This window comes from Hylobates moloch, unplaced genomic scaffold, assembly GCF_009828535.3.
Source record: "Hylobates moloch isolate HMO894 unplaced genomic scaffold, HMol_V3 SCAFFOLD_2, whole genome shotgun sequence".
NCBI lineage: Eukaryota > Metazoa > Chordata > Mammalia > Primates > Hylobatidae > Hylobates > Hylobates moloch.
This window is the reverse complement of record NW_026652277.1, coordinates 63,247,614-63,272,073: the sequence shown is the minus strand read 5'-3', so window position 1 is coordinate 63,272,073 and position 24,460 is coordinate 63,247,614. Positions and strand designations below refer to the sequence as shown.

Here is a 24,460-nt window from a genome sequence, read left to right as displayed (position 1 = left end):
CACACATGTATAGCCCAAGAGTAAGGCAGGAAATACAGTAAAATGTTAACAACCGGAAAATCTAAGTGACAGGTACACAGGTGTTCATTATATTATTGTAGCTTTGGAAATTTTCAACAGAAAAAGCTGGAAAACAAACAAACAAACAAAAAAGGATAAAAAATGCTTTAAAGACTACCTTAAATGGTTTTTGAAGAGAAAGCCAGAATGGAGAAGAAAAAATTTACACATCTGTTCTGAAACCAAACACAAATACTTTTTATTTATGGGATATCATTTTACATCAATTTCATTGAAACCTAAAACCAGTTTGCTGTATTCAAGTTAGGTGGCATAACAGTATTTCAGTTAAGCTGGGAGTCACAGGACTTGCACACTTTTATGAATGTAATGCAAATACTGACGACACGAAGCATTCACAGTTATAGGTTACCTGCTGTCATTGAACAGTAACCCCCAATAGAAATTATTTTATGAAAAAAGCAACCCACGTTTTGGTCTCATTTACAGACACCCAACATTTTAGTTGGTCAATGAAATCTATACATTTATTATACAACATATGAAAGAATAAAGGATAAGGCTTACAGAGGTATTTTAGCAGTTTTAAGAATAAAAACCAAGGGCACAAACTAACTTTTAAAGCTTTCTGTATAAACTTCAAAAGCACTGTTAAAATGGAGACTGAGAGACAAAATAAATCCATTGTGAAACCAGAATCTAGGTTTGCCTAGTCAGATTTATAAAAACGTAACTCAGAGTTCATGCTTCAAAAAAGGTGCATGTAACATTACAGTGGATGTTTGAGGCAAATCAAATAATACAATTTCTGACCTACTTCAGCAGTAAACATCTAAAGGTTGTATTCCATGACAACAGAGTATTGCAATGTGGAGTTCGAAACACAATAGAAAAAGAGAAAGGGTTGTAGACTTAGGTACTAAAGAAAACCCAGATGAAGGCACCCTAATTTATTCAACATTAGCCAGTAAATAAGTGCTTGATGATTGTTCAATTTTGTGCAACTTAGAGAAGTTTTTAAGAAAATGTATCATATTACTCTGTCTGACCCTTTTCTCCTCTTAGAAATAACTATATAAAATCAAGACAACCAAGGGTAAGCACTCTGCCGCTCAGCAGTCATAGAGGTTTATTTTTCAAGGCAATTTAAAGATTATCTGGAGTTTTCTTAATATGCAAGATTATCCCTTTGGAATACTTACTTTCTTATCATACATAATGCAATAGTTTTTATGCAGTTTTTTCCCTACCATCAAAATGTTGATTGTGGATTAACTGTAACATCTCCCTCCTGTAACAATCCTCTCATTTTAGAATTAACTGTGCTTATTAGCATTTTAAAAAAATCTCTATATTCTAACATAATGTTTAAAATAACTTCATCTATGATTTATATTTGCTTTAAATAAAGCTACAGTTGATCAAATTTAAACAACTGTATGACCTGTTGCCTTTAAAATGTAACTTTTTAACTTTATGGAATAATTTTGAAAATGAATCAATTCTTCACAGATCCAAACCTGCTTAGGCCAGCCACCACTGCAAAACAAATGTATCCGTCACATCAGTTTTAATAGCTGTTGCTTGCCATCAACATTTTCTGTTCTTTTCAGATATTGGTTTATGCAAACTGGTATAAATTTTTAAGGTTGAAAGTGAATCCACAAACAAGAAGTGGTTAAGTATGCTTAATCACTACAGGGTTTTTTAAACTTCTGTTTTATTTCACAGCAAATAAAACCTCTCGTTTGGTAGAAAAAGAAAGTAGTTGCATTCTACTATATCATGATTTTGTATACACACACACACTGTATATACATACAAAATTTCTTTCTTTGGTGGTTTCATTAGGGAAAAAATATGAAAATGTGAACACTGTTTGCAAAGAAACGGTAAAATAGTGGTCAAGAGTAGCACTGTCTGTGCGCTTTATTCACTTAATGCCATTTAAAGGATCACATGTCACCCAAAATAAGTTTTAGCCAGACTTCCAAATAACCCAAACCTTTTTCCAATCATCACATGCTCAAATCACAGATCTTGCTGACCACGACAGCATTGTTCAAATGCACCATTACCTTTTACTCACTCAAATCATTAGACTTTTGTGTTTTCACAGAACTTTAGGGACAGAATTAGTCATTCAATAGCACCAGATAGTTGGGGTGAAAACATGTCATCTCTATATTTCCTCAAGAATGGCAAAAAAAAAAAAAAAAAGACATAAAATACAAACCTAAAAATACCATTCTGTTTATTCTTGTTTCCTCATCCACAAAAATAATGGCTATCGCCCTTCTGTACAAATAACTCAGGTAATGAAAAGTGGCCCCTCTAGGACAGGTCCTAGCATGTACTGGGTTAGCTCAATGCTGGTGGTTTCTTGTCCACTGCCTGCAATGGACATGCTGACAGGAAAAGCCTAGCATGAAACAAACAAACAAGGAAAACAAAACAGCTCTCACTTATAGTATGCTTGTTTTCTCAAAAGGCTGGAAAATTACATACCATGAAAGCTTAACCGAAAATTCAAGCCATAACTAGAAGTGCGATGCAGTTATAAATAGCCAGCTAGCCAGCAAAACCATGAGGTTTTCATTGAGGAGGCAAAATAAATTTTACTTAAGAGTGGCAAAGAAAGCATTAGCAGATCAATCACTGGCTAGAAGAATGCAAAAGGAAAAAAAGAAAACAAACAAAAAAGTTAAAGAATGTTTACAAGAGTTTAAATCCCATTCTTTTAAGAAAAGAGGTGCAATTTGAATTTGTTCATTGGTACCTATATTCAAGCTACTATAGTTTTAACACTAAAAAATAAACAACTTATATACCTTGCGTGGTGGAAATGATTTGTGGCATGTTACATATCCATATGTTCAAATAATTATAACTCATCATTTTAAAACACTAATATGTTAAGTATACCAAATGATATTTGGCATATGCCTCTGAAAAGTTACGACTCCTACCTCCTTCCAGAAGTTGGCCTCTTAAACAGTAAGGTTAATTCTGGCAATGTTTGTTCACGGTAACAGTTTTGTCTTGTTTTCTGAAATGCTACATAGGAGACCAAATAAAGTATAATTGGTTCATTCAAAAAAAGGGACTAGAAATGCCACAAAATTATTTTTACAATACATTTTTCAGAAATAATCTCTAGGTGAAGTTTTTTCCTTTTATACACATATACAAAATTTAAACAGCAATATACACATAATCACAGTGAGGACGTTTGCAAATTCACCAATCTGTAGTGTAAGTACAAACTGCAAAGCAGCCTTCCAAGAGAACAATGCCACACAGCAAGCAGAGCTGGCCAATTCAATAGCAAACACCAACATGTCCCTGCGAAAGGGAAACAGTGCAAGAAAAGCAGCATGCGCTTTGATACAAACAGCAATTTATGGCTAATGGGTGACAAAACTGTGGTAACAGTGACTCTCTCGCTGCTATGCATAAAGTCCTAGGACATCTGTTTGTCTTTATACCACTCCACAAACTCGTCCAACAAAACTGGCCCTGGAGAGAAAGAGAGAAACAGTAGTAATAATAACAATAATAATAATAATAACAATAATATAATGTAGCTGAGGCTTTTCCCAATGAGGATGATATAGAAATGTGCATGAATGGCAGAATGGTAGCGGCAGTACTTACATGCTCCATCTTCATCATAGTTGCTGAGGTCAAGATTAATTGTTCTGCTAAACTCTAGGACATTGCACCACTGGTCTTTATTAATAACTTTGTATTTTGATTGCTGATGGAGGGAAAAGTAATACGAATTACTGACACTTAAAATGAACAAATGGGACGGTTTCAATTGCTTTATGAATCAACTTAATTAAGTTCATGTAAGGTTAACTCTTTCCGTTTGAGGTTTGTTAAGCACCAATCTAGGAGGGTGGTGAGGGGGAGCAAGAGTAGAATTTAAGATGACAATTGTCATTACGAAAATATTACAGGGTCTCAATACAAAATGGAAAGCACATCAAAACAACATGATTATATATCCCCAGAAGTGAAAATTCTAAACTGCAAAAGCCGTTTTATATAAAACGGGGATAGTATCTACTTCATAAGGATATTGTAAGAATTAAAAGAGATCATTTACTAATTTATGTGAAGCACTTCATTCAGTGTTTGGCACAAAGTAAGTGCTAAATAAAGAGTAGCTCCCATTAATATAACCCCTGACATAATCAGCACTGCCCATGGCCAAGCCTTCGGCTTAAAGCACATGCAGCAGCAGGTTACTTGATGAGATCCGGTAAGCGCTGCAAGTGGTCTCAAAACTAGGTGTTCTTGTCACAGAAAAAAATTACTGTTCTAATAATTCAAAACTCGAATCTGATCATAAAAGAAACTAGAATAGCTGTGAAATCATTTTTCTATTCCTCTTAGACAAGCAATTTGCCATGTATCTACTTAAAAATACAGTATCCCTGTATGAAGATTCATAAATAAAATCCAGAATCAATGATTTTTAAATCTTCCCCACTAAAATCAGAAACATAGTAAAACAATACAAGTACATAAAAAGCAAAGAGAGTTGAGCCAATGGTTTTGAGGATGCAAACACAAGAAAAGCTGAAATGAGAGGAATACTGTCTTTTTTAAAGAAAAATGCAAACTAATGTAAGAGAGAGAACAAAGTACAGACTACAAGTTTAACTTTCTACGCAAGTAAAAGAAAAACCAGTCCTGAAACAGTTGATGATGCACCTGGAATTACACAAAGTCAGATTTCCTCCAGGTCAGGTCTTCCAGCTTAAGACTTTACACACAGGTGCAAATCCAGCTAAACTCTCTGAGAACAGGGAACTATTTCTATTTATTTTTCCAAATAATGCTAACTCATCTCAAGGGATTGTCAGAGAAATTAGAATAGATCATATGTCAACATGGACTATTTTGGGTAAACAGATACTTACGTAAAACTAGTTTTTAAATTTTTGAGGAGTCCCAGTTAGTAATGTTAAAAGAAATTTTTAATAACAGTTCTCAAAGAATCCTATCAGATATTAAAAATTTTCTGGACCATTACATAAAGTAAGTTGTGAGAAAGATTATTCAAGAGTGAAGCCAGAGTCATCATACGGCCCAGCATTTTCTCAAAGACCCAACACCCTCATCCTTGCATGCAAAGGACACTTTTTAGAAGGGCTTGGGGCAGCAGGGAAAGGAGGATGCCATATATGACAACCCAAGTAACTCAAACTTGTATCCCATATACTTCCAGGTCCCACAGAATGACACTTCAACAAAACCAGTAGCTCAGAATTTCTGATCATCAATACTTAAAGCACACAAACTATGATGGAATAAAGTGCTGGATTGTTTTGATACTGATCTGAAGACAATGTAAACTGAAGGAGATATTGTCAGTTTGCCTAATACTTAGATTGATCTAAGGTCCTCAAGTTACTTGGTGATAAGAGTAGATAAGAACATACTACAAACTAATTTTGGTAAGAAGGCAGATGACTGTCTTTTAAACCTCTGCTTAATAAAAGTGGAAGTTCATCTAAAGTCAAAAGAAAGTAAATCTTCTTTTTCTATTGTTATAAAGAACAGAAAATCTAAACAAAAGTGAAGCTTTAAAATGGGGATGAGAAAAGAGAGAAAAGGACAGAGCTGTGGCTGTTTCGGATGCATTTTTAATGAGGAATGAAGCAACACAACATTAAACGCATACACAGATGCACTCCAAGAAGATAGGTAGTTGCTGACTGACAGCAATTATGTCACCGTAACTCCTACATAGGCAGAAAAGTACAACAAACAAAAAATTACATACAACGGGTGAATAAAGTTATTTGGTAGTTCTAAGCAAGCAAACATACATTTCATAAAACAACAATTTGGTACCTCTAAGAATTGGTGAAAAACTGGAAAAAGGGGCCAGATTTTTCCTAATAACAGTCCCAACATGCACTTGGCAGTGTTTATGTCTAGGCTGCGCTGGTCCTTTTCCTGTTTAACAAACAAAAACAAGGATGAGCCAGATGCCCCCAAATAATAAATTCCAATAATTGTAAATGTGTATTCACTTCAACAGGAAATTAGTAAACAGCTCATTTATCATACACCTTAAAGACCCTACATCCAGACTAAGGTTAGGGAGGGGAGGTAGTCAAACACAATGGAAGGCTTGGGCATTGCGATATTATATAAATTTACTGTGAGAAAGATTTATGTCAACTGAATGATCACCCTAACGCAAAATCAATTAGTTATGTCGTAGCAGTTTCTACAGGCTTTTCATGGGATTAATAAAAACTTGTAACTCAATCACTTGCTTGTTTGACATTTATGATAATTATCTAAATCCTAATTGCTGACCATAAAGCCTATAACTCAACGGAGCTTAAAGGTTTTGATGCCTATAATTAGGACATAGGTTTCCTTAATAAAAACGATTTTTTGTTAAATGAAATCAATTTGATTTCACTGATAAATATTTTTCTTGAACCTAAACATGCTGGAATTAACTTCAGCTCACACCAAATGCTGGGGCTCTGAAGTGTCTCTCTACATCAGAGGATATATTCATCTACCCACTCTGGTGGAAGGCAGGAAGTCTATCAATACAGTCCTTCAATAGACAGATAAATAGATAGATTTCTTAGATGTAAATTTCCTAGTAAAATACTCCTAACTAGTAACCAAGTGAAAGACAACATTTCATAAGGACACCAGAAAAAAGATAAGAACATAAACCTAAATATGGGCAGGGTAAGCTCATTCCACTTATATTTGCAATTAAGGATCCTAAGTTCTCATTCCCGTTTTTCTTACATGCTTCCATTCCAGAACTACAAGCGGTCAGTTTCCATGGAAAGGAATAGAGGGCCTGGGACCATAAGCATACCTTACATATCCAAAGCTAGCCTCCATGTGATATCTTAACTACAGTGGAAATTTGTAAAAGTATTTTTTTACAAAGGGAGAAAGTGCCTGGCTAGCCCAGTGCAGTGGAATCTAAATGTTCAAATTAAGGGATGATGCCACATATGCAGCCATATATACCTCCTGATAAAATAAATCATCACTGCAAGGACTCTTAACAGTGAGGTACTCATTAGTACACAAACCATTTCTAGCCATGACCCTGAATTGGGACTTAATACAGCAAATGTAAGGGCCTCACTTAACAACAACAATCAAGGTAGATGAAGACAAGGAAACTTGTTGCCTAAGGAAGATGTGCAATAGATCTGGCCTTTTGGTCTCAGTTGTGAAGTGTAACGACTGTCCATGATAGACCAGGTCAGATGGCTCCACATCACCCTTCTTTCAGAGGTCACATAACTTAAGTCTGATGAGGGTAGGTGTATCCCAGTTCCACAGTTCTATGCAAACAGGTGGGACCTCCTTTCCACAGGGTTCTCTGCCTGTCCCTTGGCCATATGTATTGTCCTGCTCAGGGCTGCAGTATGCACTCCCAATGGAGAAGAGGACAGGAGAAGAGGTGATCTAGAGACTGCCTGCCTTTTGCCAGCCAAACTGCATTGGTTGTTGTGTTTCAAGGGCTTACACTTCTGTGATGCACTGTGCAAGCAAATGGAAAACTTCCTCTTACCCCGTATCATAGGTGTGGCAGATGGCAACAGCACACCATACTATGAAGCAATCCACAAGATAAACGAGTGAACTGTTGAGAAACACACGCGGCACCACAGGACTCGGCCAAAGTCCATTTGTTGAACAACAGCTTATGCAGCACTGGGCTGACAACACTGGCGCTCTGGAAGAGTTTTCCCTTTGCAGAGTTTGTAATCATTCACTAAACCCTAAATCTCTAGTCTTGCTGTGATATATATTGTGCCTTCTTCCATCATCATCAATACCTATGTCCCCGTCACAATGGACATACACTAAGGTGACAAAAAAGAAAAAAAAGATACAAAAGACCTGGACAGACTCTTTGCAACAATATAATCATCTGACAAACTGATGATCATGAAGGATTTCAATGCATATGTTTGGCAGTGATGCCAAAACATGGAGGAAAGGCATCAGACTCACAGGACTGGAAAGCTGAACAGCACTCACTTACTCCTGCTCTGCAAGGGTGCCAGACAGCAGCTCGCAATCACTAACACCATCTTCGGCCTAGCAAATAAGAGAAAGATATTATGGATGCACTCACAATCTGAATAGTGGCATCTCACTGATAACCAACATTTCCTGTGAGTGGACTTGTGGCTATGTGCAAATGACCATGACTGGAAACACTCAAAATTCCCGGGAACAACAGTGGAGAGCTCCCACAGCAAACATCTACTAAACATCAAAATTGGAGACACTCGCAGGGGGTTCTCTGACAACAATGATCCTAATGACATTCTCTGCAAAGGGGTTCCCAATTGAAAGTGAAATGAATCTCCCAGGATGCTATCAGGCAGCCATCAACTTTATAGGCATTCAAAAAAAAAAAAATCACCGTAACAGATTCAAGGAGTAAAGACATCCAAAAGCTCTTTGTAAGAAATTAAAATTATACGCTGTCAACACCAATCCTGTGATCCTCTGCTCATGGTGCACCAAGGAGCAAGGGGCAGACCAATAGATTCCCGCATCCCAAGGTCAGAATTAGACAGAAGGTACCTTGAGAGCCTGCCAAGAGCCAACCAGCATCCCCAGAAGGCCCATCAAAGTTAAAGGAGAAGGAAATGAAAACATCTCTCCCTACCCACCTCTTGACCCAAAATGTGTATGTAGGTATTTCATAAACTTTAATTTACTGAGATAAAAAGCAAAGGAATTTTGTGTCATTTTTCAAATAATAATACAAACTGAACAGGCTCTATACACTAAAGATATACCAATCCCCCACAATATACAACTAGATTCTACTTTGTGGTCTTCCTTAATGTAGATTAAAAATAGAAGTTATAGAATGATATAGTACAGCTGCAAAACCAAAGGATCCTACTCTAAATATTCTGTTATATTTTATGAATGGAATAAATATACTCCGTAAGCTAAAGACTAAGAGCTAGTGTAGAGAACAGTGAAATTTTATTAAAATCTGATTCAGAGTTCTAGTATGAAATAAAAAACCAGTGCCTTTGTTTACATATTACTGTTTCAGTATCGGTCCTCCTGTAAGAGCTGACAATTAAGCATTTTTTTCTTAGATGACACAAATGACTTAACAACTGAAACAAAATAGTTAACTGTAAACATGTAAATATAAATATATTACAAAAATGAACCTTTAAACATCTGAGTATCCAGATCTGCTAAATCAAAGGCCCCTAACTATTTCAAAAGATGTATTTCCAATTTATACCAAACTTTACAGCTTAAGACTTACATATGAAAAGAGGAACCCTGAATTATTAAAATTACAAAGAAAAAAATTCAACAGGAAAAATAAAAACCCAGAAGATTTTCAAGAGAGACTAGCTGGAATCAAGAAATAATATACAGGCAATCACAATTCCAAACATAAATGGTGAAGTCAGAAATTGGTACATGAAATCAAAAGGTCTTAAGTGAAGACCTATTACATGTGTCATGGTGTTCCAATTGAGGCCACAGGAAAAACAGAAATAGAGAAAATGCAGTCCTTCTTAACCCAGCTAACCTAAGTAAGCAAAAGATAAAAATAGAGGGCTGTAAAAAGCTCATATCTTAAATATTATGGCTCAGTTTATAAAACCAAAAATATAGCAAAATAATTTTTTGAACGGGAGTTTAATTGTGCTTTTAGAACTTAGCTAACATTAGTTTAGAGATAACAATGTTTGCAAGGCAATCAATTAAGCTCAATTCTTGATACTTCCTTTAAAACAAAAGGAAAACATCTGCCAGCTGGCACAGGCTTTCTTTATTATTTTATTTGGTACGATCTGATTCTACTACTGTAAGCACTACTCTAAAAAAATGTCATTATTTGAAACGATGTCTACAGACACCTAGGTAATATCAGTGAAGAATTCAACAATTATTTCTAATTCTATGGTTAACATTTCCTGAGAACTTACTTCAAGCTAGAAACTGTTCTAAGTGCCTTACACTTAAACTCATTTCACCTCTATTAGTAAATAGGGACTACGACAATCCCCAATCTATAAATAAGGAAACTGAGGCACAAGAAGTTAAATAAAGTCAATAAATGGTAGAGCTGGAACTTGAGCTAGGAAGTTGACTCCAAGCTGGAGCTCTTCACTGCCTACCAGGCTGCTTCCCTCAGAAGTAAGGAGGGAAGAGAGATTTCGGTATGAAGAAACATACAGGTCAGTGGGCTCTACCAATAACTGCTGAGCAAATTTGCCTGGCTCTGCAACAACTGAAGAGGAATCTTAAGGATAAAACTAAGATTTTCAGTGTAATAGACCTGGGCTTAGATGACTCCATCACATTCTTACTCTTACTATCACCCAGGCCTACCTTCTGTTTTCTTTGTAATTGACAATGAAGTATGAGAGAAAGTGTGAGGAGAGTGTATGAGTGTGCACGTGGACACACGTGTGTTTGAGGTCGGGGGTGGGTTGTGTGGAGAAGGAAACTGGACGAACACATCAACTAACAAATGAAAGGCTGACTCAAATCAGAAGAGGAAGTGAATCCAAATGATTGCAGGAGATTTAGGTTAAGCTTCAAGAGGACTTCTCTGATAACAGGGGTTGTTGAACACAAGACCTAGCAAAATTTTCTTGGTGAATTCTATGAGTAACATCCCTAATCATTTCTGGTTTGGCCATTGTGGTAGAGAGAGGAGGACAGTGTACCAGCTTGAACCGGCGTGGCTGCTTACAGCTTCCTGAAACATAGCCTCAGAAACACTGGAGAAGAGCAGCCGGCACGTTCTGCTGGGAAGGAGAGCACATGGAGGGGCTGACAGACTTGCTCTCTAACCTGCCACAAGATTACCTCTCAGTAAAAGCCATTCCCACTGGAGTGTTCCGCCTCCACAAGGCTCTTCATTCAACTTCTTTAAGGTTTTATTTCAAGAAGTGAAAAGGCGACTTCTCCAGCGCCCTCCTCCCATCTTCCCTTTCACTTGTTCCCCTTCTCCTGAAAGGCCTCCCTTTCTCTCCCTCTCTAGCAGCTTCTCCTAACTTTGTTTCCTTCCTGATTCTGTCTGGTTCACCTCGATCAGTCCACCAGGGCTCCTCTCAAACTTCTCACTCTAAATCTGTCCCTTCCTGCATCAAGGCAGGACTGCAATGCTAGAAACACATCCCACTCTGTGGAGAACAACAGCACTGCAAATCCGTGGTCTCTGCTCTCACCTGGCCCTCAATGCTGCTGATCAGTGCCCCGCCCCACTCAACCCCACACACACCCTCCTCCAAATGCCATGCGCCAGCCTCTGCACAACCCTTGAACCAGCAAGCTTGTCTCCACCACAGAGAAGGTAAAACCTCCAATGGACTGATATTTATAACTAGTCTCAGATTAATGAAAAATTATATAGTATTTTAGTCTATTCTCTTCATCTAATCTTGTTCTCACTAGGTCCTTTTTTAAAAAGGAAGCAAGGAAAAATGGCTGCTTTATTTAAAAGAATCCATATAACAATAATTGTTTATATAATAAAATTTATATTGAGGGCAAAAAACCCTATGCATAAAAATACTGAGGCAAAATTCCAACTGTAGAAGAGAACTGATCACGTTGGCCCTTGTGTATATCCCACCGTCTTCTTCTAGCAAGATTCCACAGTGGGAGGAGAGCTTTGTGGAGGGAAAGGCAATGTGGCTCTGTGAAGGACACTGGCCTGGACGTCAAGGGCAGATGTGGGCCCTGCTGCTGCCCCTCCTCGCTGGCTCTCAATCTCATCATACTACATTGACAGGCCTGGACCAGATGACTTCTGAGGATCTTTTCACCTCTCAAGTGTCATATAGAACTATAAATAAGTTCAAGTCAAAGATAAATTAGGAGAAAAATAACACAACTTTATAGCCAAGTACTATTTTAAATTGGCTAGAAGGTTCAAAGGGGAAGAAAGAAATGATCAGCCCCTTGGGGCTGCAATTTTGGTAGAGAGCTGTGAAAGGGGCTATTTTATCATTTTCTGGTGTTGTACTGTAGTTTCTTTCCCAGCATATTAAAGCAGAATCCAGAATATTTAATATATACCACCAATGTTAGTTGCAATATAATATTTAGGATATTAAAATTATATCATAAAGCTCAATTTTCATTAAAGTGTGATTTTTAAAAGGTCCATTGCTGGTTAATTGAGTTTTCACCTCCAGGAGTCCACTTTTCTAGTAGAAAAAAAAGATTTGAGGGGGGAAAAAAATGAGGTTTGAGTTCTTCTTCCGACCAAGATAGGTTAACAGGCAAGATTTCCCTTTCCACTTAAAAACAAGCAGGAAATTGGACAAAAAGATGAAATGATGGCTTCAGACGATAAAAAACAGGCAACACAGGACTGTGATCCCCAAGAAAAAGAAAATAAATAAGGTAAGCCCTAGGTTGATACCAGCTTACTCCGTGGAGGTGGTTTCTAGGCCATAGCAAAGGAGGGGGAACCCAAAACTGAGCCCAGCAATCTTGCTGAGTTGGAAAAGACAGAGCTTGGAGTTGAAGGTGGCAAAGATAACTATAATTTATGCAGCCAAATACTAGTGAGGTGGGAACTACACAAAGAGATGTGAAGGTCTCCAGAGTGGTCTCCTTCAGTCTTTGGCCATATAAACATGCGAGGAAACAACCTGAGTCTGAAAAGAAGCATTGCAAATGAGTGAGCAGAAGTCCCCAGGGTTTATTCAGGGCTGGGGACAGTTTGTAGTCCCACCAGTCAGCATGGAAAGATCTCATAGCACACAAAGCATTGGGTAGAATCCTCAAAAAAAATATTGCCTTAGTAGTGGGGCCAAATCATCCCTATCAAGACTGCTTTGGACAGCCCTTCCCAAGGATCAAGCTGATTCCAAGTAATTTATGCACTTAAAAAACAAACAAACTCAACGCTATCTAAAGGAATACAACAAAACCCACAGCAACCAAATACCTAAAATTCATAATATCCAGCTCCAATTAAAAAAAAAAAAATACAAGCAATGCAAAGAAGCTGGGCAAGTGACTCACATTACCAAGAGAAAAATAAACCAACAGAAAGAGACGCAGAAATAACAGATGATGGAACCAGAAGACAAGGTTATAAAAATACCTACTATAAACACGTTCTAGAAATTCAAAGAAGCAGAAAAAAATATTATCATCATAGGGAGAGAAACTGGAGACATCAACAAGACCCAAATGGAAATTTTAAAGATGAAAAATATAGTATCTGAAATGAAAACTATACTGGTTGAGATTAACAGATTAAACACTGCAAAAGAAAAGATTAATATTGGAAGACAGTAATACAAATTATTAAAAATGAGACACAGAAAAAAACTGAAAAAATAAAAAAGAACACAGCATCAGTGGTTTGTGGGACACATTCAAGCAACCTAACATAGTTATAACTGTAGTCCCAGAAGAGCAGAGACAGAACAGAAAAAATATTTGGAGAAATAACAGTAGAAAGATTCCCCAACTGAATAAAAACTACAAATCCACAGATCCAAAAAGCTCAACAATCCCCAACCAAAATAAACATAAAGAAAATTATTCCAGGGAATATTATAATAAACTTGCTAAAAAGCAACAGAAAGAGAAAAAAAAAGTCAGAAAACAAAAGACATGTTTAGAGGAATAAAGATGACACCAGATTTATAATTACACATGATGAAAGACAATGCAGACACATTACTGCAGTACTGAAAGAATAAAGTGTCAACCTAGAATTTTTTTACCCAGAGAAGTCTCTTCTAAGTTGAAGGCAAAATAAAAGCTTACAGAATTCATCACCAGCAGATCTATCCTATGAGAAATGTTAAAGAAAGTTTTTTAGGCAGAAGGAAAATGATACCAGATAGAAATCTGGATCTACACAAAAGAAATAAAGAGCATAGATATATATGATATATTTGGTATTTCTGAGTAACAATAAAAGACATTTTTGCCAATTTAAAGCAAAAATTATAGCAGCATATTGCGAGATTTATAGCCTAAATAAAATATATGACAAAAACAGCATAAAGTATGAGAGGGCAAAATGAAAGTACATAGTTGTAAAGATTCTTGCATTATACATGAAGTGGCATAACATTATATGAAAGTAGGCTGTGAAATTTAAAGATGTATACTGGAACGCCCAGAGCAACTACTAGGAAAAAAAAGTTAATAAGGCAATAGTGAAAATATCCAAAAAGAAGGCAAGAAAAGAGGAAAAAAGGAACAAAAAATAGGTGGGATACATAAAGAAAAAATAGCAAGATAGGAGATATAAATTTTGACCATACCAATAATTACATTAAATGTAACAGTTTCAGCATCCCAGTTAAAACACATATTGTCAGATCCAACCACATGCTATCCATAAGAAACCCACTTTAAACATAAAGAAACAAACAGGTTAAAAGTAAAAGATTTAAAAAAGATATAGCATGCAGACTTTAATAAAAAGAAAGTTGGAGTGAATACATTTGTATTTGACAAAGTAGACTTCAGTGTAAGGAATATTCCTAGAGATAAAGAGAGACATTACATAATGGTAAAGCATTCATTCATCAAGAGTTAGGTTCATTCATCAAGCGTTAAATTCATCAAGAGGATATAACAATACTAAACCTAATATCAGTGCTTCAAAACATGTGGAGCAAAAAAGTGATAGAGGTGACAGAAGACAAACAGGTGGAGAGTTCAACATTCCTCTCTCAGTAATTGATAGAACAAGTAGACAGAAATCAGGAAGAATACAGAAGACCTGAAAGACACTATCAGCTAACTTGACCTAAATGACATTTATAGAACACTCCACTGACAACAGTAGAATATTCATTCTTCTAAAGTACGCATAAAATATTCACTGCAGCAGACCATATTCTGGACCATAAATCAAATAGATTAAAATTATACAGGGTATGTTCCCTGACCACAACAGAATTAAACTGAGTATCAATAACAGAAAGATTATCTGGAAAATCCTAAATACCTGGAAAATAACATACTTCTAAATAATCAATAGGCCAAAAAAGAATTCACAAGGGGAACTAGAAAATATTTTTAACTGAATGAAAATGAAAATATAACATCTCGAAATTTGTGAAGATACAGCTCAACAAAACAAAGCAAAAAAGAACAGGATTCATTAAAAAAATTTATCCTAGAGCAGATTTTAACTAAACTGAATCTATCTGGTAATTAAGCAATGATTAAATATGGTTGTTTTTATTTATTGTTATGTGAAAGGGCTTAATTCACCAATATTAATTGAGACTCTCTCCTTTAAAACAAAGGATGTACAAAGAAAGAAATTACAGAGTCCCTCAATCCACCAGGAAAAATTAAGGCCTGTACTCAAACTTCAAAGCCAAGTAGAGGAGACACCAGGGGTATGTAACTGAAACCAGCACAATCCCACCCTGACAGGCTGATCCCTGACAGGCTGACCAGGAGGCTGTGTGGAAGCAGAAGTACGTGGCTCGGACCCAGGGCCTGGATGGATAAAACTGTGCTAGTGCAAACGGGGCTCTAGGCAAGGGCTCAGCACTCCCAAAGGCAGAACGTAGAGAGGCCAGGAAGCAGGGCCAGTGAGCAACCATTAGTGCAATTTCATCATAATGCAGGCATTGCGTGGGGAAGCTTGGGACTTAGTTGTGAGGGTCTGGAGTAACCCACACACTAGACTTGGAGACAGAAGGCCTAGGTTTGAGTCATGGATCTACCATGAACAACGTGGCCATTTCTCCCCTTTGCTGAAGTGCACTTTCTTACTCTGTGAAGTGGACTGAAACCACCCCTGGCTGTCCCTCAAAGCTGCTGTGGGAACAACTGTGTCGTATACACAGGGAAGTGCTGGGTCGATATAAAGACAGTGGGGAGGTACTAGAGGCTGTGGGGAGCAGGAAGGTGGCTGAGTGACCCAGGGACTGAAAGAAGACAAATGACACCTAGTGCTGTGAGTGCTGGGTAAGAAGTGAAAGAATGTGGACATGAGGCTACCAGAAGAGTGCTGGTAAGGAGAAGCAAGGCCTTCACTGGTGAGGCTGCAGTGGAGGCACCAAGAAAAAGGTGGCCAAAGGAGCACTCATGAGATGGGCCAGGGTGACTGCCCCAGAACGGGACGGAAGCCAGGGAGGAGTAAAGCAGAACCTGGATCTAAAGCACACTGGATATCTCGAAGAACTGTGATCCCCCAATCAAGGAAGTTAGAAAATAGAGCTGATTTGGGTAGAGAAGGTATGATGTTTCTAAATGAATTTCTACCCATACTATAAGAAACAGCTGACTTCGGGAGGAAAAAAAAAACTCATGAAATAAACTATTCAATCCTAGAAAGCAGTCAACTATTCTAAAAGCATCTAGCAAAAAAAGCATCTGGCAAATAATTTCCTTTTTCTTTTTTTAACCTCAAACTCCTGTTCTTAAGCAATCCTCTTACCTCAGCCTCCTGAGTAGCTAGAACTATAGGCACCATATCTGGCTAATTTTTAAATTTTTTAATTTATTTTTTATAGAGACAGGGTATGTTACCGAGGCTGGTCTCAAACTTCTGGGTTTAAGTGATCTTACTGCCTCGGCCTCCTAAGGTGCTGGGGTTACAGGTATGAGCCACTGTGTCTGGCCTGGCATGTAATTTTTATATATTATTACGCAAATGTCATTTTATCAAACACTGTATCTGAATTTCACCTCATCATTTTTAACATCAATAAATTTCTATGCATGGTGTGATTTAACTAGAAGGTTGTAATAATGGGAAAATGCATGAATGAGGGCACCACAGAGAACGTTATTGCAAGATGCATCAGAATTCACCATCAAATAAACCTTTGGTGCTGAACTGGCAGAGCCAAAGAGAGTAAAAAGTGAAAAAAATCAATATGGTGGTAAGGAAAAAAGAATAATTTGTCACCGAGTTCTCTGCCTTAAAAAAAAAATCATTTAAAAAAGTGCAATCAAACAAGAAAGCCTAGTCACCTGAATCCACTAAACTAACAGACCTAACAGAAAACATCATTTCAGAATAAATTGTAATTGTATAGGATATAGATTTTGTTTGAATTGAGTATGATGCCAACTGGTGCTTCAAAATTCACTGTGTATGGTGACTAGGCTGAAAAGTAAGACTTTTATTTCACTCCAAGGGAACCACTTTCACATACTTCGACTTGACTCACTATGTGACAAATAGGGTAATTGCTTTTCAAAACGATGATTAGAAAAATACATTTAAGTAATGTATTACGTTAAGTAATGTAAGAAATCAGCTTAGGTCTAAAATTCACATGATTTCCAAATACAATAATAGCACCCAGGGTGAATCTGAATTAGGTATTATTAGCTTATTCTAGTAAACTCAACAGGAGAAGGTTTGTTGTTCTGTGGGAAGGAAAGCTTTTCCAACCTTATCTAAGAGACATTTAAGACAGTGTGTATTGCAGGCCCATGTATGTCACTTCTAAGCCAATTCCAAGAGCCAGTAAACGTCTGCCACTAGAGCTTTTTGCTGACCTACAAAATGTGTGCCCAGAATCAAACTTAGTTTTCAAAAGCATACATGTAGAAAGAAATACTAACTAGCATCCTGGGAGTAACTTATTCAAGTGTTTTTGCTGTGGCATGTAAAAACTAACCTCAAAAGGCAATTTAAAAAGGGGAGGGAAGAGAGGGAAACATCTGGATAGGCTCCAGAGAACTCACCCGTGCAAAGTCAAACGCATATCTGTAAATAAGTTTAAAGTTTGTAGAATCATTTAAGAATGATCTTAAGTAATCCAAAGTATTTCTGAGTTTTTCTGTTGTATCACATCTAGAAAAACAGAATAAAGGCAAATTATGACCTGAGTTCATTTATTGATTTTTTTAATTGAGGCAGTAATATAAACACAATACCAAAGGAAAGAACAAAATCCTGAAGTTGAAACACATCCATAACCTATTTTTTCTACACTTAAAAAAATTTTTAAATGTACAGAAAAGTTGAAAGAATAGCAAATAACCACTCATATACCATCCCCTTGATCCAGCAATTAACTTTTTTTATATTTATGCACACTCTCTCATATACATACACATTTTTCTATACCATTTAAAAGTTGCAAATATAATGAAACTTCATCCCTAAACACTTCAACACCATCATCAGTCTTACTACTGTATCAATGTTAACTTTCTTAGCTGACATACAACCACATGCAAATTTCCCAATTATTCCCCAATTTCTTTTATAGCTGCTGTTTTCAATCAGGATCCAATCAAGGATCATGTGCTGCTTTTAGCTGTCATATTTCCTTAGTCTCTAGAAGAGTGCCCTGCCTTTTTCTTTCTTGACAATGTCATTTTTGGAGACCAGACCACTTGTTTTTGCAGAATGTCCATCTGTCAGATAATTTCCCTATGATTATATTTAGATCCAACACTTCTGACAAGATGTGTGTCCTTCATCATGTCTGTCTGTCCCTGTCCCATTATTGGTGGATTCCTATGGTTATAGTGGTGTCCACCATTTTCCATTTAAAGGCAATTCTTCCTCTTTGAAATAGTAACTACCTACAGGATGATACCTTGAGACTATAAATGTCCAGTCCCCAACAACCTTTCACTCAATGTGTATTGTACACCACTTAAACTTCCTATTTTCCTCCTGCCTCAATATCCCCACAAATAAGCAATGAACATCCTACCCAGGAGACCAGGTCCACTAGCGATAAGTCTGCCCCCTGCCACAAGGTCCCCTTCTTGCCCTCCCCTGACTATGACTGAGTGACATCCACACACACCAATCTGACGTCCAGGGAAGGCACTTGCCCATGGGTCCTCACTCTCTCTCAGTTCCCCACCTGCTTAGCGGAGCCCACTCCCTGGGAGCTTCTCCCATATAGCTCCCTTTGTGGAATGCCACGCTTCCCTCTCTAGGACCTGAGAGTAAAATAAATCCTTTAATCTCCTATGCCTCTTCCAGTGGAAGTTCTATGGCCACGTTGGAATGATTTTTAAAGACCTCACAAGGAGGACATACTCCTGACAAGACACAATGGTTATAGCATCCATTGGTGATACCTGCCTGAATCAGTAACATCTGAAGATCCAAGATGGTGATTTTCTAATCCTATCATTCCTTCTACATTTATTGGCTATAATTCTTCTATAAAGAAGAGCTCCACACATGACCTTCTTATTTTCTGGACTTAGGATTTTTTGCATTTAATTCAGTGTGTTATAATCTGTTACTGTCATTACTCTTTCTGATCGTACAAACTTTCCCCATTTGGGCAGTAACCCCCTAAAGCTGGCTCTAATTTCCTTCTGACATGTCCCCCCACAAGTCTCTGAGCATTTCCTTGCTTTCTGGCACAAGGTGGAACAGCTCACCCTGTTCTTACCCTATTCCAGACTTGAAATCAGCCATTTCTCCAGGGAGCCTTGGTGATAATAACCTGTTTTTACCAGTAAGTGATACAGTTTACTTTTCATAAGCAAGCAGACTTATTGGTTATTTTTACAAACCAATTTTCTGTTTGCAATATCTAGCCCTTAAAAATGAGAATCAAGAGTCACCATTTTCACCAGCAATATTAAAGATTTTCAACACTGAATATGTACTGTTTCTCTATAGATCTTTAACCTACTAAGTACAGATAATACATACACCAAGTATTATCATATATTTTTTGTGTACTATATATCAAATATATTTTGTGTACTATATGAACTAAAATGGTTCATAATGGAGCACACTAAGCTAATTTTAAAAACAAACCTGTGAAAACTCCTTCTTTGCACCTAACTACAAATAAGTCCTTATGATCTCTTTGTTGATACGATAAACTATCTAAAAGCCTGCAATTAGACTAAATGTTTAATTTCTATGAAACAGAACAATTTAGAAAGCCCTTTATTTCTTCCTAATGTGGAAAATAAAAAAGATTAAAATTAGGCTATTTTAGAGTTGGAAAAGACTTCTTCAAGAGAATGACACATAAGCTAAGAGTTGAGAGATAAGCAGGAACTAGATATTTTGGAGAGGTGGGAAAGGCTCTCTGACTATTAGGAACAGCATATGCAAAGGCCCAGAAGCAGATGGGAGTATGGTAAGTCCAACAGACTTAAAAGACAGCCACTGTCGCTGGAGTGGATAGAGGAAGTGGGAAAGAGGTATAAGATGATGCTGAGAGGAACATGGGGTTGGGCTCATAAAAGGCTTTTGTGGTCCACAGTGAGGGTTTTTAAAATTACATCCTAGGACACAATGGAGGCCACCTGCCACTATGAGAAAGACCATGATCAGGGCTGCATCTTGACAAGCTCACTCTTGATCTCCATGGAGAAGGACTGGTGGGAAGGAAAAGAGATATTGAGAGCCAGTTAGAGATCTAGTGCCAGAATCCCAATGAGGGGGTCACAGGGACTAGAAAGATACACAAGAAAGCAGTAAACAGGAGTAAGTCTGGGAGGCAGGGCTGAATTCACACTATAGGGTTAGATTTTCTACTATAGGGTTAGATTTTTTTAATGGTGTGTATATAATAATATAATATTAACAATAATCAGGGAGGGTCAAAGAGGAGGGAAACTGGGTAACACAAAAACATAAGGTCGAGGTCCCTGTTCTTCACCGGAAAGAGGGTCAAGGACCAAAGCCATAGATTTGACTGGTAGTTTAGTTTAGTCCTGTCTAAGCAGAATAAGAGCAGTTGTTTGTTTTAACAGATTCAAGAGCAGGAAGCACTCATTTAGATAACTACCCCATAGTTAAAAGAAAATAAAGTTAGCTGTAAACTCCAGGCAGAGCTATGAGAAGAAATGTGAAGTTCTGCAGCATGCCTGGGAGCAAGCCCAACATCCTGGCAAAAAGATGTCCCTATGTTTGAAAGATGCTCAGAGATCCTGTCTGAAATGCAGGAAATGAACAGTTGTTGTGCTTTAAACATAAAATACACAAGTAATATTACTAACTCTGGTACCCATTAAAAACCTGGGGTTGGGAGCTCGCGTTGCCAATACAGAGTTTAATCTGCTTTAAAGGGTGTCTTGAACACACAAAGCCCCTGGACTGGCCCCTAATAGTGAAACAGGCTGCTGAGTCACCCTGTCCAGAACCACAGGTTGCCATCTAGTGGCCACTCAACATGCACCTCTTCAGAGGACTCTAGAGCCTGGCTTGGGACATGTAAGCCACCAATGTGACCTCAGAAAGCAGTCACATCTTCAACTCAAGTCTTCCCACATGTTTCTGTGTACCATGTATAAAAAAACGTGTAGAAGTCACAGTGACAGTGCCACACTTCTAAGGAACACCGTTTCCCAACACAAAAAATGCACACGATGTAAGATCATTTCTTTTTGAGTTTGCTGCTGTTAACAGATTTGTAAGGACAGAAATCAATACAGTAATCACCGAAGGTTATAAAATCAGAGGTAGCTTTCCCCTATTACCCAGGAAAAGGCCTCTGCCCCTTCACTTAGTCATCCCAAAGGTATTTTTCCAGCCCACCATCAGTTTATTGCAGTTAGTTACAATTCTTTTTTTTTTTTTTTTTTTTTTTAAAGTTTAAGCACCACAATTAGCTTAATTCATCAGACCAGAACAGGAGCTGTGTCTTCTCTGGCAGGGGAATGATCTCTGGAGTTCAAGGATAGATGTTCCCTACCAGCTGCCGGCTTAAGTCCAAACTCTCATACCACCCCCGTCCTGTTCCAGGCTCACAGGCCCTAGGGAAGCCAAGCACACAATTCCTCTGAGAGCCCATGCATAAGCCATAAGCCATACTTCACCACCCTAGTTTAAGGATGCTACCAGAGACACCCAGGAAATGACAGAAATGATTAAAAACTCTGGTTTCACAGCCCATGGGCTTTCTGTTTCTACCACACTCCCATCATACAGTAACCTTTTTTTTGTTTTGTTTTTTAACAGCATTTTAACCAAATATAATGAATGATCTGAATGTATCCCCCCGAAATTTTTAGGTTGAAATCCTCACCCCCAAGATGATGGTATCAAAAAGTGGTGCCTTTGTGAGATTATTAGGTCCTGGGGGCATAATCTTCATGAATGAGATTAGTTAAGAGACCCAAGGGTGCTTGTTTGCCCCTTCCAACATGGGAGGGACCCAGTTAGAAGGCACCATCTATGAATCAAAAAGCAAGCTGTCACCAGACACCAAAATCTATGGCATCTTGGTCTTGAACTTCTGGGCCTCCAGAGAAATACAATTCTGTTGTTTATAAGCCACCCAGTCTAAAACATTCTGTTATAGCTGCCTAAATGGCCTAAGACATATATGAATACATAAAAATATTTTGTTCTATACTTGTTAATTCTAGTTTGAGATCAAAATATTTCATTAGATAGGTTTAATAAAATTAAAATGAGCAAAAATAGAAAAGAAATCCAAAACAGAAGACAAAATAGTTTAAAGATAGGCTACTTTCTGCCTTTAGAGCATATAAATGATTACTCTCTGGGCTTTCTTGTGGACTAGGTGCACATACTTCACAAATACAATGCTTATTTAGTTACTTTACTGGCATAAAGAGAAGTGACCTTATTACTTCTAGATCTTTTGTCTGAATATTGTTTATAAGCCCCTCCTCTTAATGGACTTTATCTTACTCATGGTTTTTGATTCTCTAGGGCCTGGAATACTACACTTGGCACATCACTGTCATTCAAACATTTGCTGAACAAATGACTAATCTAGAAAGGTTGGAAGGTGGGGGTGGGAGGGTAGGCAGAGGTTCTTAAACTTGAAGTTGGACTATTTTTGAACTACAAAGAACCTTAAAAGTTATTCTGAATAATTATCTCCACCTCATTGATGAGGACACCAACTTCAGGGTTTCATACCACAAAAAGCAAGCAGTTCCTCCATGCCTTTACAGTGGATCAGGCTTGTCGCTAAACCCTGAATTGCAAGGATCAAGTGGCAATCACCCTGAGAACCCACCTGCCACCACCTGCATCATACAAAGTGGCAAGCAAGGTTCCCAACAAACAGCCTGAAGGAGTACCCTGGACTCAGAACGCGGACGCAGACCTCTTCCAGGAAATTGCTTCTCACTTCCCAGGAGATATGGCCCTCAAAACACATGGGCAAGGTCTGGTATCAGGTAATATTCTTTTGTAGAAGGACATTCTTTTGTAAAGAACTTAGTACTATACAAACTGGGTATCACACCTTCTTAAGACAAATAAAAATGGACCTGTAAATGCTGATGGTGCCTCGTCTGAAGGCTTGAAATAAAATCCTGATATGCCCATGCATTCATCATCACAAGGACACTTTAAAAAGCAGCCATCGGCTGCTCTACTCAGCAATGATGGCCAGGCATGGTGGCTTACGCCTGTAATCCCAACACCTTGGGAGGCTGAGGCGGGCAGATCACTTAAGGTCAGGAGTTCAAGCCTAGCCAACATGGCGAAACCCCCTCTCTACTAAGAATACAAAAATCAGCCAGGCGTGGTGGTGCCTGCTTGTAATCCCAGCAACTTGGGAAGCTGGGGCACAAGAATCACTTGAACCCGGGAGGCGGAGGTTGCTGTGAGCCGAGAGCACGCCACTGCACTCCAGCCTGGGCAACGGGGACATTCCATTTCAAAAAAAAGAAAGAAAAGAAAAAGCAAGCAATGAAGAAAAGTGAGAAAAATAATGAAAAAACGAGTGAATAGGATTAAAATCATAAGGAGATGTTCCCCCAAAAGGACAAACAAATTTTAAAAGATTTCAGAGAATTTAACTCTAAAATTCTAGAACACACTCTGATAGGAAAGTATATTTATAAAAGGGTGGTTTGGCTTTTACCTAAAACTCATTTGTCATCAGATAATATTGTTAGAAAGAAGAATGTGATTTAAGAATCAGAAGTCTTAAGTGTTCTTCCCATCTCTGCCACATTCACACATCACCGATCCCCCATGCCTCAGTTTCCTCATTTGTAACACGTTCAGGATGAAATCTGATCTGTCTTCTTCACAAAGTAGCTGTGAGGCATTCAAATGGGAGAACAGTGAAGTCTTCATAAACTATTAAAGCACAATGTGAAAGCATTCTTAACAATAACAAATGGACAGTGATATTAAAAGTGGACAAATTCCAAAATTATTTAAATAAAACCATTTCAACTCCAATTTTAATCCAGTAAGAATCAAGATTATTCCTAAAGTGAAAAGAAAGTCATCCCAATTACTTTAGATTAAAATTACTATGTTAAGAATTAGCACTTCATCTTCAATGCTATTTGAAACATTTAGTCATCCACTTCGACTGCATCTTTCAAGGCCTAATACAGAATGACAATTTGTTTTCTTGAATGAAACTGAGCAAATACACAACACGCAGGCGCATGCACACACGCACATATTGCATACACAAGGCAAATACATAAAACCACTGATTTTTCTTATCCTGGGTCA

General features: G+C 37.8%; 1 protein-coding gene across 1 annotated transcript in view; it reads right to left on the bottom strand.

Annotated features, from left to right (window-relative positions):
* Positions 1 to 234: 234 nt before the first annotated feature.
* Positions 235 to 24,460, bottom strand: part of DCUN1D4 (defective in cullin neddylation 1 domain containing 4) — a 73,331-nt gene continuing 49,105 nt past the window's right edge. Inside the window, 4 exon segments of the mRNA XM_032150889.1 lie at positions 235 to 3,540; positions 3,679 to 3,781; positions 5,893 to 5,997; positions 17,746 to 17,854. Of these exon segments, the coding sequence (XP_032006780.1) occupies positions 3,485 to 3,540; positions 3,679 to 3,781; positions 5,893 to 5,997; positions 17,746 to 17,854 (373 nt within the window). The 3' untranslated portion in view covers positions 235 to 3,484.